The 15,047-nt window shown below is 31.9% G+C and overlaps 1 protein-coding gene across 3 annotated transcripts; it reads left to right on the top strand.

The window, feature by feature from the left end:
* The first annotated feature begins 201 nt into the window (after positions 1–201).
* Positions 202–13,086, top strand: LOC145101251 (mediator of RNA polymerase II transcription subunit 25-like). 3 transcript variants are annotated; one of them, XM_079038430.1, is made up of 14 exons: positions 202–642; positions 9,321–9,345; positions 9,678–9,741; positions 9,860–9,990; positions 10,081–10,287; positions 10,371–10,439; positions 10,533–10,740; positions 10,828–10,895; positions 10,972–11,799; positions 11,915–11,968; positions 12,061–12,089; positions 12,179–12,247; positions 12,326–12,497; positions 12,586–13,086. In XM_079038430.1, exons 1-14 carry the CDS (start codon positions 542–544, stop codon positions 12,898–12,900), a joined length of 2,340 nt encoding a protein of 779 aa, XP_078894556.1. In that variant the 5' UTR covers positions 202–541; the 3' UTR covers positions 12,901–13,086. The 3 variants fall into 3 exon arrangements, with proteins under 3 accessions (XP_078894556.1, XP_078894557.1, XP_078894555.1); XM_079038431.1 differs by lacking the exon at positions 202–642 and adding an exon at positions 8,471–8,946 and having other exon boundaries at positions 10,374–10,439; XM_079038429.1 differs by lacking the exon at positions 202–642 and adding an exon at positions 8,471–8,946.
* Positions 13,087–15,047: the final 1,961 nt, after the last annotated feature.

Here is a 15,047-nt window from a genome sequence, read left to right as displayed (position 1 = left end):
ATTGATATGATTAGATGATTCTTGATTTCTACTGCCTGCAATTAGAAAAGGTTTGATGTTGTCTTGTATCTGTCATGCTTTTTACCTCTCAACTTTCCCTGTACTACTACCATAATGAGAATCAAATATTTTACACATAACATGTAAACATAGCACATGACCTAAAAATAAATAGTTTTCTTGCCCCTTTGTTCTAGAAAGAGATGGCACAAGTTTGACTTTTGATAAAAACCCTGATGATTTCTAAATGAAACTGTGAATAAAGATTGTTTATCGAGAACTACCAGAGCCCCTTTGTTCTAGAACCCCTTCTCGCATTGGGAAGAAATATCAGAGCAGCTTACAAAAAGTCCACCACAGGTTATGAACAATAGCATCATCCCTGGTTTAAACAAGTTTCCAATTTGAAAAAGTCCACCATAAATAATTGTGTGAAAATTGCTCCATCACATGTGCATCTTCTTCGATTGAGACGATCAACAGTGCCACAACAAATAGCTGATCGATCGAGTCTCTGTGCGTCTGGAAATTTTACATATACATGGCGGACAAAAAGCAGCTCATATTGGTGGTTGAAGGTACCACCGCTCTAGCTCCTTACTGGCGCACTATAGTCTCCGATTACCTCGAAAAAGTTATCAGGTACTCTTATGGTCATATTTGGATTTAGGGATTTCAAATTATGTGTAATTGAAGGTCTATATTCGTAGAATTAGCCAATAAATTTTTTATTTTACCTGTTTTGATTTATCGAGTTCCAAATTGGTTTGTCCAATTGACGTAGAGTAATTGTATTCAATCGTAGTGTAATTAGGTTTATGGGTTCAGAACAAGGTATGTTCATGAATATTGAAACACATTTCATTAATTCTTAATATATATCACCAGTCATAATCATATCTATGGATGAACATTGGGGCTATTTTGAATGTAGTCTTTAGGGTTCTTGTGTATATATGTTTTTCTGTTGACACTTTCTTTTCTAATTCTTTGTTTTTTCATGCAGGTCCTTCTGTGATAGCGAGTCTTTGGTAAGGTCTCTATTTGTTAAATAGCGTATATACGTAACCTTTTATTGAACGTATCATTTATTTTCGCACTATATTGCTTCTATTAACTCAAAAATCTTTTACTTTCTCAACATACAGAAACCATTTGGGACTATTGCTGAGCTGGCACTTATAATATTCAATGCACATGGATCTTTTAGCCGTATTACTATTCTCATTGCATTTATTCTTATAAAAGCCTAAAAGGGTTTAGGTCATTTTTGGTCATTTAACTTTTGGTTTTATACTCATTTGGTCATTTAACTTTTTTTAAGTTTTAAAAGGTCATCAAACTTTTGGTTTGGTGCTCATTTAATCACTTAACTTTTGGTTTGGTCACATTTAGTCACCTAACTTTTAAAATTGTGCTCATTTAATCACTAAACTTTTAAATTTTTTCAAAAGTTTAGTGATTAAATGAGTACAATTTTAAAAGTTAGGTGACTAAATGAGCACAAATTTAAAAGTTAAGTGACCAAACCAAAAATTAAGTGACTAAATGAACACAAGGTCAAATGTTTGATGACCTTTTAAAACTTAAAAAGAGTTAAGTGACCAAATGAGCATAAAACCAAAAGTTAAGTGACTAAAAATGACCTAAATCCTTATAAAAAGCCAAAATTTTCCCGAAATTCTTATCAACCGTTCTACTTAAATTTTGTGTTTCTGAGGTTTCTAAGAATTTAAATGCAGCTTGCTTAGTACAAAGGAGTGGGTGGATAAGAAATGTTGATTGTTTCTTTGAATGGCTATCAGCCATTCACTTCACTCGTGATGGTTTTGGTGATGCTGCAACTGCTGAAGGACTTGGTGAAGCTCTAATGGTATTTAAATTTAAACATAATTTAATTGTGTCATATCTTTTATTTTTTATCAAAGGATTTAAAATTTTTACATTCTTTAATGAACAGATGTTTCCTCCCCAAAATCAACACAATTTGGGTGTTGAAAGACATTGCATACTTGTGGCTGCAAGCAATCCATATCCACTTCCAACACTAGTTTATCGACCCCCAATGCAAAAAATAGAAGCAACTGATAATAATAAAGCACAATCAGAAAGTTGTTTTTCAGATGCTGAAACTATAGCTAAAGCGTTTGCTCAGGTATTAAACTATTAGTAAATAAATTTATATAGATATTTGATTAATGGTAAATGTTTTTATACTTATATATGTATTTTTTGCATGCAGTGTTCCGTTTCTTTGTCAGTTATATGCCCGAAACAGCTTCCGAAACTCAAAGGAGTCTATAATGCGGTGATTAATAATTACATTTTATTTTTCTAATAAATTTCATATATTATTATATAATATAATATATTCCTGAAATTAATTATTGTATTTGATTTTATAGGGAAAAAGGAACCCTTCAGCAGGTGATCCTACAATGGATATTGTGAAAAATCCACATTATCTTGTACTCATTTCAGAAACATTCTTGGAGGCTCGTGCAGCTTTAAGTCGTCGATCTGGAATTACCAAATTGCCCTCTCAAAGTCCTCTAAAATCAGATGCAACTTCAGCTCCACCAGGTTTCTTGCAAATTAATGTTTATTAATTATTAACCTTTATTATAACAATAATACAGCATCTAATGTTGGTCTCACACAACGAACAACAGGTGCAATGCAATCAACAAAGTCAAAATATGTCAAAGTCTGGGAGGTATAAATATAAATATAAATATAATAACCAATATTCACATTTGGAATATTATAATTATAAATTTATGATTAATCATTTATTTGGAAATTGGAATAACATATGTGTGAGATAAATGATGCAGGGGAATTTATTCGGTCTGCGACGAGGCCAGCCTGTTTTTATTACCAGAATAGAAGTAAGTTTAAATATTATTTAATTGAATTCTTTTTTTTTTTTTTTTAAAAAAACTTATGAATTTCAATTTTTAAAAACTTGGTAGGGGTACCTCAAGGCATCGGCTTCTGAAACGTGAGTCAATCATTACATAGTTTTTAGGGCAAATATCATAAAAGCCACAACTTTTTCACGCATAATTTCATGGTTAACTCTGTTATCTTTTTTGCAAAATCAGTCCTAAAATTGTGTTTAAAGTCCAAATTTGGTCCTGTAGTTTGCAAAAAATTACACCACATGCCCAAAACTCGGTTTTATGTTTTTTTAACTTCTTTATTTTTAATTTTTAGTCAAAACTAAACTTGGTTTTATATTTTTTTCGTTTTTTATATTCTTTTTATTTTTTGTATTTTTTTATAAATATTTTTTTGTTTTTTAGTTATTTCATATTTTAATAATTATAAATTGTAAACATCAACATTAATCAAAACAAAACAAAAATAGAAAAATCATAAATTACCCAAATTAAAAAAAAAATAGAAAAAAAAACTAAAACACCAAAAATGTAATATACTCTAATATATTCATACACTACACTTTTTGAAAAATATCAAAAGAAGTTATCAAATTGACTAAAAACAAAACTTAAAAGAAACGAAAAATATAAAAAAGTATAAAAAAACGAAAAAAAATACAAAACCAAGTTTAGTTTTGACTAAAAAATAAAGATAAATGAAAATAAAAAGTTAAAAAAAAAACATAAAACTGAGTTTTGGACATGTGGTGTAATTTTTTACAAACTACAAAGACCAAATTTGGACTTTAAACACAATTTTAGGACTGATTTTGCAAAAATATAACAGAAAAAATAATATGGGTTTTCTCAATTACACGTGAAAAAAATTGTGGCTTTTATGGTATTTGCCCTAGTTTTTAAGCAAATGTTTGACTATTTTTGAAATACCTAAAATACCCTTCTCTCTCAGGCTTGCAGCAAATTGGACACCAACAATGCATATAGTTCGAATTATATCTCAAGATCACATGAACAACAAGTAAGCTCAACAAAATGAATTTTTTCTCACACTCAGTTTTCCTTTAAATAATTTCATTTTAAAAAAAAATATTTGTAGGCAATACGTGGGAGTGGCAGATTTCCCAGTTTTTCGGGCAATGAATCAACACGGATTCCTTGGTCAACTGCAAGAAAAGAAGCTTTGTGCAGTGATTCAATTGCCTTCACAAACGCTTTTACTCTCTGTTTCTGATAAAGCATGTCGATTAATTGGAATGGTTTTACCTGGGGTAGTACGTAATTTACTTGGAATTCCAGATGTCCACTCAGCAACAGCTTCAACCACAACAGCAACAACAGATTCAGCAATTTGCTAAAAAAAGATTTAGACGAAATGCCTAAAAAAATTAAAAGTTTTGTCAAAATTATAAAAAATAAGTTACTAGGTCGTACTTGGGTTAAGATTTCTTTTCATATTTTCGCAAAGTATTTATGTTTTCACATTAACCTATATATATATATATATATATATATATATATATATATATATATATATATATATATATATATATATATATAATCGAGTTGCATTTGGGGATATTCAATTCCTATTAAAATATAAATTGTAAAGTGTGTGATTTAAAAGTAAAATCAAAATCAATATATATATATATATATAGTTTATGTACATTAGATGGTTGAGGAATGAAAAGATGTGACAAAAAAGGTTTTAGGGGCAATAAACGTTATTTACTCAACCTATTCAATTTTTAATTTTAAAATAAACACAAACTAACAAAAATCATACAAAATTAATTTACAAAACATATAAAACTAAGGTGTTTGCCTTATCTTTCTAAAATAACTTATTAACAGTTTCACATCGCTATAAGTTAAGAAAGTTCTTGATAAAAATAGTTATTCCAGTGGTCATTGCATGAGAGAGAGAGAGAGAGCTACACAACCCGCATATCACCCCACCAACCTTGACCCCCGCTGGTGAGGGATTCATATCTTGGAGGCACCTCCTCCCAAACCACTCACGATTCCTTCCTTCCTAATAATATCTTTAAGATTCATTACAAATAAGTACTTCTTTCCAAAAGATAACTGAATATATAGATGATTAATCGGTGGAGTTTTGTCATCATGTTGTCATGTATTGTTTTGTCATCATGTTGTCATCATGTTGTCATGTATTGTTTTGTCATCATGTTGTCATGTACTTTTAACATGAAAACGTTTTTAATGGTCATTTGTAAAACTTTTTACTATTTAAATGATCTTTAAAGTAGGTAATTACCATTTACATGAAGAGCTTTTTATGTGATCACTCCTAACTATTTAGTAAATCTAACCTCTTAATATACTCTTTAGCAAATTAAACTATCATCTTACTTTAATTTCTATTACTTTAATGTCTAATATAGCAATGTATGTTGACTTTACATAAAATAATCCTCCATTTGGCAAACTATTTAGGTCAACTAGATTCCTCCAAAAGTTAATCCTCTAATATTGGAAATCACCATCCTCATGGAGCTGTGACAATGGATATATATATATATATATATATATATATATATATATATATATATATATATATATATATATATATAGGGAAGAGTTATATGGAAAATGAATGATTAGGGCAACATATATTTGAACTAATGAAAACATGACACTACATAACTTCCACAATAACTTCCACAATACATTACTTGTGAAGAAATAAATGGACACGTGTCATTTGATTATTGGTTCCGGTAGATGTTGCCCTAGTTATTTGTTTTCCATAGAACTCATTCCTATATATATATATATATATATATATATATATATATATATATATATATATATATATATATATATATATATATATATATACGGAAGGGTTATTTGGAAAAAAAAAACCCTAAAAATCAAAAAAATGCATAAAAAAACACTTAGAAATCAAAGAACTTTTTTTTGAAAAAATCGCAGCTTTTTATACAAAATCGGTGAAAAAAATTTTGAAATTTTTTTTTACAATATATATATATATATATATATATAATTTTTTTCAGCGAATTTTAATAAAAACCTGCGATTTTTTATAAAAAAAATTCATTTTTTTTTGTGATCTCTAAGTATTTTTTTAATGTATTTTTATGATTTTTAGGGTTTTTTTTTTTGTTTTCCATAGAACCTAAACCTATATATATATATATATATATATATATATATATATATATATATATATATATATACACGTCTTGTGTTCATATATATTAATTATTTAATGGAATTTTTGTAGTTATATCAATCAAGTAAAATAAGAAACACATATTTCTAAGTACAATGCATAATTGCAAATTCACAATGTAAATATCATCTTTTTTACACATTCATAATTAGATAAACTATAAATCTAATTAAATCAATTTCAAAGAAAATAAAGAGAATAAAAACCCTATATAGAAAAAAAAAATGTTAACATATATGTTGGTTTCTAAGAGATATTAACAAATCTCGTGTTTTTCAAATCCAACTGTTATATATCTATGAAACCAAAAACTTTAGAATTTTAAGAAAAAATGGCAAAAATGGTCCCTATGGTATGCATTTTTTTAGGGTTTTAGTCCAAACTACCAATTTTTTTTGGATTGATGGTCCTTTTGAGATAGTTTCGTTGCGTTTTTAGTCCCTCTGAATAGTAAAATGACTGTAATACCCTTGGGTTATTTATTTTTCATTTTTATTTCATTTTTTTTAATCTAATTCTAATATATGTATTTTAATAATTAATTAAATAAAAAGGGGTCCACCTTCTCTCTCTCTCTCTCTCTCTCTCTCTCTCTCTCTCTCTCTCTCTCTCTCTCTCTCTCCATGAAGCTTAAGTGAAGACCACCAAGAAATCGAACACACACACACTTTACAGTTCACAATTACAATTGTAGGATGATTTTGGGCTCAACCATTATCATATCCCTCTTTTATTTGTCAATGGCTATGAATCTTCAATAAACTTGATCGTACGGCACCCAAGCGTATTGCACCTTTGAAAAACTAGAACCACCACCACTCATTGTTGCCGTCAGAAACGAACCACCATCATAGAAAGAACCCACCACCACCCGCCACTACCGCCACAACCATGTCCGCCACTGAATCTGAATGATTTGGTTAATGATCGAGTCAGATTGATATATGTAGATCTAGGAAATAACACAACACCGAGAACGACGATTCCTTCGACTCGATTGGGCTAGAAAAAACAAAGATGCCAGGAAGCGTATACACCATTGATTAAAGCACACATACCTGTTGTTGTTCGAAATCAATTTGCCAGAAAGAAGAAAGGGGGTGGAGTTAATTTAGCACGGTCATTAATTTAACAGTTATACCACACCAGAAACGTAGCGAGGTTAAGCCAAAGAATTGGGAAAATTTGATGATTAAGTATTAGAAAACATAATGGAGTATGAGGGTTATAAGCGTCCACTCGAGAATAATATAAATGAGAACCAAAGTGATCTTGTTTTTGTTGTTATGCATCGATAGCAAAGTTTTTTACAACCATGGGGGGTTTTGTTGCTACACAGTGTTCCTGCTACACAGTGTTCCTACGTGTATTTACAAGGTAACAAAAACATAAAATGTTGAAAATGGAAGAAATGATGAAAAGGATATCTCCTTGAAAAATCAATGGAATTAATCATTCCATTCCTTACCTTACCTGAGAGGGGGAGAGGGGAGAAGTGACGATACGGGTCAGCAACAAAGTGCAGATCGACGATGATGAAGGTCTAGAAATGGTGGGCGATGCAGGTCCGACTATAGTGATGACAGAAATCGTGTGTGCTTCTCATTTCTTGAACCAAAGCTAATGTTCATTTAGGGTGAGTGGTTAACCATGTTGACCGATGTGTGTGGTTTTAGTGTGTGTTTGTAGTTGCAGGTTATGGGTACCCTTAAAGGGAGAGAGAGAGAGAGAAAGAGAGAGAGAGAGAGAGAGAGAGAGAGAGAGAGAGAAGGTGGACCCCTTTTATTTAATGAATTATTAAAATACATATATATTAGAAAGAGAGAGAGAAGGTGAACTCCTTTTTATTTAATGAATTATTAAAATACATATATTAGAATTAGATTAAAAAGAAATTAAATAAAAATGAAAAATAAATAATCCAAGGGTATTACAGTCATTTTACTATTCAGAGGGATTAAAAACGCAACAAAACTACCTTAAAAGGACCACCAATCCAAAAAAGTCGTGGTTTAAACTAAAACCCCAAAAAAATACATATAATAGGGACCATTTTTGCAAAGAACAAACGAAAGGAATTCAATAAAATGTATATTATAATAAGAATTTGAAATTCAAAACATCAAACAAAGTCATATGAAATCGTATAAAAGCTCATAAATGACAAAATCTACCCAAATGGGACAAAAAAAAAAAAAAGACTTTGGGTAAAAACCATAATTTCCTGCAAATTTAAGAGCCATTAAACCCATAAATAAATATCAAGTTATTTATTTATTTTTAATAAATAAATAGATGTTGGCGACGACAGAACTAGTAAATGAGGCTGAAGTGGGATTGAAAAGAAAGATTAACTTCGAAATTATTAACGCGACAAATTTCATTCGAGGAGTTTCGCTTCGTATAAGTTACACCAGGGCCAAACCCCTTCGTGCATTGGGAAGAAAAGATCAGAGCAGCTTACAAATTATATTCAACAGAGTTTTGATTCCATGTTCAACGTCTATACCGGGACGAAAGGGTCAAAGACCCCCACAGGTTATGAACAATAGCAGCATCCATGGTTTAAATAAGTTTCAATTTGAAAAAGTCCACCATAATTGTGTGAGAAAATTGCTCTATCACGTGTGTATCTTCTTCGATTGAGACGATCAATAGTGCCACAACCAAGAGCTGATCGATCGAGTCTCTGGGCGTCTGGCAATTATACATATACATGGCGGACAAAAAGCAGCTCATATTGGTGGTTGAAGGTACCGCCGCTCTAGGTCCTTACTGGCGCACTATAGTTTCCGATTACCTCGAAAAAGTTATCAGGTACTCTTATGGTCGTATTTTGTATTTAGGGATTTCAAATTACGTATCATTGAGGGTCTATATTCGTAGATTTACCCCCTTTCTGTGGCTAGTGCCCAAACCTAGGATGTTATGATTTATCGAGTTCTTAATTGGTTTGCCCAATTGACCTAGAGTAATTGTTTTCAATCGTAGTGTAATTAGGTTTATGAGTTCAAAACAAGGTATGTTCATGGAAGTTGAAACACATCTCATTAATTCTAAATATATATATCACCAATCATAATCATATGTATGGATTGAACATTAGGGGTATTTTGTTTGTAGTCTTTAGGGTTCTTGTGTATGTTTTTCTGTTGACACTTTCTTTTCTAATTGTTTGTTTTTTCATGCAGGTCCTTCTGTGATAGTGAGTCTTTGGTAAGTCTCTATTTGTTAATCTAAGCATCACTTCACAATGTCCATCATCTTTTCTTTGCTTTACAAGATTTCATGGCATATACTATGACTAAGTTTCTATATTGTTCAGTTTTTTATTCCTTATTTATTTGATATATAATGCCTTACCAGTATTCGTAACCGAATTAACATCTCTTTACACTCTGAATTAATGTAAGCTTACTTTTTCAACATTACAAAAACAACGTATAACAACATAGCATATATATGTAACCTTTTATTGAATGTATCTTTTATTTTCGCGCTATAATGCTTCTATTAACTTAAAAATCTTGTACTTTTTCAACGTACAGAAACCATCTGGGACTATTGCTGAGCTGGCACTTATAATATTCAATGCTCACGGATCTTTTAGCTGTGCGTATAACGTATCAGTATTACTATAATACTATTCTCATTTCATTAATTTTTATAAAAAAAACCAATCTTTCCCCAAATTTTTATGTTTTTGAGGTTTCTATGATTTAAATGTCAGCTTGCTTAGTACAAAGGAGTGGGTGGACAAGAAATGTTGATTACTTCTTTGAATGGCTATCAGCCATTCACTTCACTGGTGGTGGTTTTTGTGATGCTGCAATTGCAGAAGGACTTGGTGAAGCTTTAATGGTATTTAAATTTAAACATAATTTCTGATTACTTCATAATATCTTTTCTTTTTACCAAAGGATTTAAAAATTTACATTCTTTAATGAACAGATGTTTCCTCCCCAAAGTATGCCCCAAAATCAACACAATTTGGGTGTTCAAAGACATTGCATACTTGTAGCTGCAAGTAATCCTTATCCACTTCCAACACCAGTTTATCGACCCCCAATGCAAAAAATAGAACCAACTGATAACAATGAAGCACAATCAGAAAGTCGTTTATCAGATGCTGAAACAATAGCTAAAGCATTTGCTCAGGTATTAAACTATTAATAAATAAATTTATACATAGATATTTTATTAATGTTAAATGTTTTTATACTTATATGTATTTTTCGCAGCAGTGTTCCGTTTCTTTGTCAGTTATATGCCCTAAACAGCTTCCGAAACTCAAAGCAGTCTATAATGCGGTAATTAATGACTACATTTTATTTTTTTAATAAGTTTCTTATTTTATTATATAATATATTCCTTAAATTAATAATTGTATTTGATTTTTATAGGGAAAAAGGAACCCTTCAGCAGCTGATCCTACAATTGATATTGTGAAAAATCCACATTATCTTGTACTCATTTCAGAAACATTCATGGAAGCTCGTGCTGCTTTAAGTCGATCAGGAATTACAAATTTGCCCTCTCAAAGTCCTATAAAAGTAGATGCAACTTCAATTCCTCCAGTTTCAGCCCCCCCTCCATCTTCAGTTCCACCAGGTTTTCTTTCAAATTCATGTTTATATCATTTCATTTTATAGTTAATATAAACATTTTGTATTTTTTTTTTTTTTTTTTAATATACAGCAAATGGGTCTATGATGAATCGACAACCAGTTCCTGTAGGAAACATCCCTCCTGCAACCGTGAAAGTCGTAAGTCCCATTGAAAACCTTTGAATTCTTTCAGAAAACAGAAAAGGGTATTTTGGTAATTATTGAAAAATTTCAGGAGCCAACAACGGTTACTTCAATGCCACCTGTACCTGTACCTATACCTGCACCATCATTCCAACACGTGCCACCTGTCCAACGTCCTACACCACCACCCATGCAAATGTCATCACCATTATCTGTTTCACAAGAAATGTTATCAAGTAATGATGGAATCCAAGATATGAAGCCAATTGTGAGTAATATACAGCCACCTATGCGTCCAGCTGTCACTGTAAATCATAACATTCTCAACAACCTATCACAAGCAAGAATCATCAACCAAGCAGCCATTGCTGGAGGAACATCCATGGGAATACCAAATCCCATGGCTGTGCATATGTCCAACATGATATCAAGCGGAATGGCATCCACAATTCCGGTTGCCCAAACCGTAATCTCATCTGGGCAATCAGTGATTCCATCGATGGCAATGCCAACTACATCAACTGTACCTGGTTCTTTTGCTTCGGCTACATCGAATATTTCACAACCGATTCAAGGAAGCGTTGGAATGGGTAATTCCGTTCCGGGGATGAGTCAAGGGAGCATTCCGGGGCCGCAAATGGTGCAGAGTGGAATGGGAATGAGTCAGAATAATATGATGAGTGGTGTGGTAGGTGTAGGTCAAACAGGTAGTGGAACCGGAACCGCAACCGGAACTGGAACCATGACTGGAATGGGATCAATGATGCCGACTCCGGTGATGACTCAGCAACAAGTACAAGGAATGCAATCTGGTGGTGTGAATAATAATAATAATAATACAGCAGCTAATGTTGGTCTCACACAACAATCAACAGGTGCATTGCAATCAGCACAGTCAAAATATGTCAAAGTCTGGGAGGTATGAATATAAATATAATAACCAATATTCACAAATGAAATATTATTATAATAAATTCATGGTTAATCATTTATTTGGGAATTGGAATAATATAAGTGTGAGATAAATGATGCAGGGGAATTTATCGGGTCAGAGACAAGGTCAGCCTGTATTTATTACAAGATTAGAAGTAAGTTTAAATATGTTATTTAATTTAATTTAATTCGTCTCAAATATATATAAAAAAAAACTTACGAATTTCAATTTTAAAAAATATGGTAGGGGTACCGGAGTGCATCGGCTTCTGAATCGTAAGTTACCCATGACATAACATCACATAGTATTTAAACAAAATGTTTTTGGCTATTATGGAAATACCTAAAATACCCTTCTCTCACAGGCTTGCAGCAAATTGGCCACCAACAATGCAAATAGTGCGACTTATATCTCAAGATCACATGAACAACAAGTAAGCTTTTTTTTTTTCTCACACTTTTCCCCCCTCAATTTTCATTTAAATATTTATTTATTTAAATATAAATTCCAGGCAATATGTGGGAAAAGCAGATTTTCTAGTTTTTCGGGCAATGAATCAACATGGATTCCTTGGTCAACTGCAAGAAAAGAAGCTTTGTGCAGTGATTCAGCTGCCTTCACAAACACTTTTACTCTCTGTTTCTGATAAAGCATGTCGACTAATTGGAATGCTTTTCCCTGGAGTAAGTAACTAAATTGTTATTTATCCTTATTTACATCAAAATAAAAATAAAAATAAAAATTGTTGTTTATAATTTTGTTTGGTGTTAGGACATGGTGGTGTTTAAGCCACAGATATCCGGTCAGCAACCACAACCACAACAGCTTCAACCACAACAGCACCCGCAAATGCAACAACAGCAACAGCAGATGCAGCAGCAGCAGCAGCAGCACTTACAGCAGATTCCGCCACAGGGGCAGCAACAGCAGCAGGCGGCACCACCACAACAGCAGCAGATGGTGGGGACAGGGATGAATCAAGGGTATGTTCAAGGTCCTGGAGGGAGGACACAAATGGTGGTGTCTCAGGGACAGGTGTCATCTCAAGGGCCACAAAGCATGTCTAGTGGGAGCTTTATTAACTAACTCATATAAATATATATAAGTAAATTGCATCCTAATTACCATATCTATGTTTATGTTTATGTTTGTGTTTTTTGCCCCACACTCCTTCTATTTAAGTTGATCCTATTATTAGATTTGTTTATGAAAATAAGACTCCTATTAAATCTAGATCCTTGGAATTTTATAATTATATTGAAGTTAAGTCAACTTTCCATGTTTTTTCATATTGGAATTTTGTAAACACCATTGTTTTAAGAGCACCATAAAGATGTAACTATTTGTTTTTGTTCACAAAATGTCATTATAATAATGGTATTTTGCGAACATTAATTTCAAGGTGATTATCTTGTAATACATTTTTAAAACAATGGTGGTTTGTGAAAAAGAAAACCAACTAGTTTGTTACATATTAACGACATTAACCATAGTTTGTTGCTCTTGAATGACAAAAAACTAATTTATGTTTCTAAAATGTTGTAAGAGTCAATGTTGAAATATGTTTGGAGTTCATATTGACGAAAATTGAAACATGTGAATAAGGTAGAGGTAGGGGTGAACATTTTGACCGAACTGGACCGGACCGACTCTTGGACCGGACCGGTTATGGAAAATATTGTGGACCGTGGATAGGATCGAATGAGTCGTGTCAGTGTCCAAGCCAAGGTTCAGGTTTTTCGGTTCTTGGACCTATTTGGACCGGTACAACTTTAATTGCATAGAGTGCAAGTCGCTAAAAGTAAGTTTTTGGGTTTGATAGAACTCGTTAAAACGAATATGTTGTTGGGTTTGATGTGATACAACTTATAAAAATGATTACGTTTCCGTTGCATGCATAACTAATCTACTTTGATGTTATAATATTATAACTTGCAAAATTAATTTTCCAAATAAAAGCAACTAACATATAAATCAAGTTCACAAAGATCCATTTCATATGATTTATCTGTCAAAGATACATAAAATTCAGAATTATAGTCTAAAATGTTAGTTAAAAAGTTGAAATATTTCAGCTTTGATAGCTCAACTTTGAAAGATTGTAACTCACTGAATATAATACAAAAATTAACAAAATTATAGTTAAATTCATCTACAAACTGTAAACTAAATGTTGGAAAAAACCGTAGGTAAATCCGACTTAAAACGAATGAGTTATGGTGGTTTAAAAAAATTCACAGATTACAAAATTTTAAAAATCTTGCTGAAAAGCTGAAATTTTTCAGCTTTGATAGCTCAACTTTGAAAAACGATAACTCATTGAATATAATACCAAAATCAACAAAATTATAGTCTAAATTCATCTACAAACTGTAAATTAAATGTTGAAAAAAACCGTGTGTCAATCCAACTTAAAACGAATGAGTTATGGTTGTTTAAAAAATTTCACAGATTACAATTTTTTTTTTAATCGTGTCCAACCGGTTCTAAACCTGGTAAAAATCAGACCGGACCGGTTTTGATGGATTCCTAGAAACGAGAACCGGCCCGGGGTCCAAAAGAATGGTCCGGTCCGGTTCACCGGCCCAGTCCGGTCCACCGGTCCAAATGCTCACCGCTAGGTAGAGGGGTCCTGTGTGGTTGAAATGAAGATATGATTTTATAAATTTGTTTATCATAGCAACTCAGAGTAATTAATACAATATTAAATGAGGAGACTTATGAAAGTATATATTCATGAAAACACACAACACATAAAATTTTTTGGTTTGTTTCAAAACCAACAACCATTTTATTGGTTTTCGTTTCGGTTTAGGTTTATGTGTTCTTTTCAATATTTTTTTATTTGCAGTGTGGTTTTTGCTCAAACCAACAAATAATACAATCATCCAGAAAAATAAAACAAAAAATTACACGGTTTCATAGCAATGGAGTTTGATTACAATTTAACCATAATGTATATTCAAAGTTTTATCTCTTTTCTAATGTCAAAAGTAAAGTGAAATACCTCCATTGGTGACCTTTTCCTTCTATTAAAGTTACATGACAGTTCCCCTCACCAACTTGTAGCACTTTCAATAAACCTTTTATTTGTTTATTCTATCATAGCAATGACAAGTTTCTAAAACTTCCCTCTCATCCTATTCCTACACAACATGGGAAGATTTTGAAGAAAAAAAACATGTATGGAGCAAGCAAACAATTTAATTTATTTTATTTATTTGTTGACATCA

The sequence above is a fragment of the Lactuca serriola genome, chromosome 4 (assembly GCF_051521515.1).
Source record: "Lactuca serriola cultivar US96UC23 chromosome 4, Lser_US96UC23_V15, whole genome shotgun sequence".
NCBI classification, from domain to species: Eukaryota; Viridiplantae; Streptophyta; class Magnoliopsida; order Asterales; family Asteraceae; genus Lactuca; species Lactuca serriola.
This window is presented reverse-complemented; position numbering and strand designations above follow the sequence as displayed.

Excerpts from the sequence above, each read along its gene's own strand:
- LOC145101251 (XM_079038430.1), top strand. The coding sequence starts at position 542 with ATGGCGGACAAAAAGCAGCTCATATTGGTGGTTGAAGGTACCACCGCT. Across the intron at positions 10,440-10,532 it reads TCAAAGCAGTCTATAATGCG|GGAAAAAGGAACCCTTCAGC; the intron begins GTAATTAATGAC and ends TGATTTTTATAG. Across the intron at positions 10,741-10,827 it reads TCCATCTTCAGTTCCACCAG|CAAATGGGTCTATGATGAAT; the intron begins GTTTTCTTTCAA and ends TTTAATATACAG.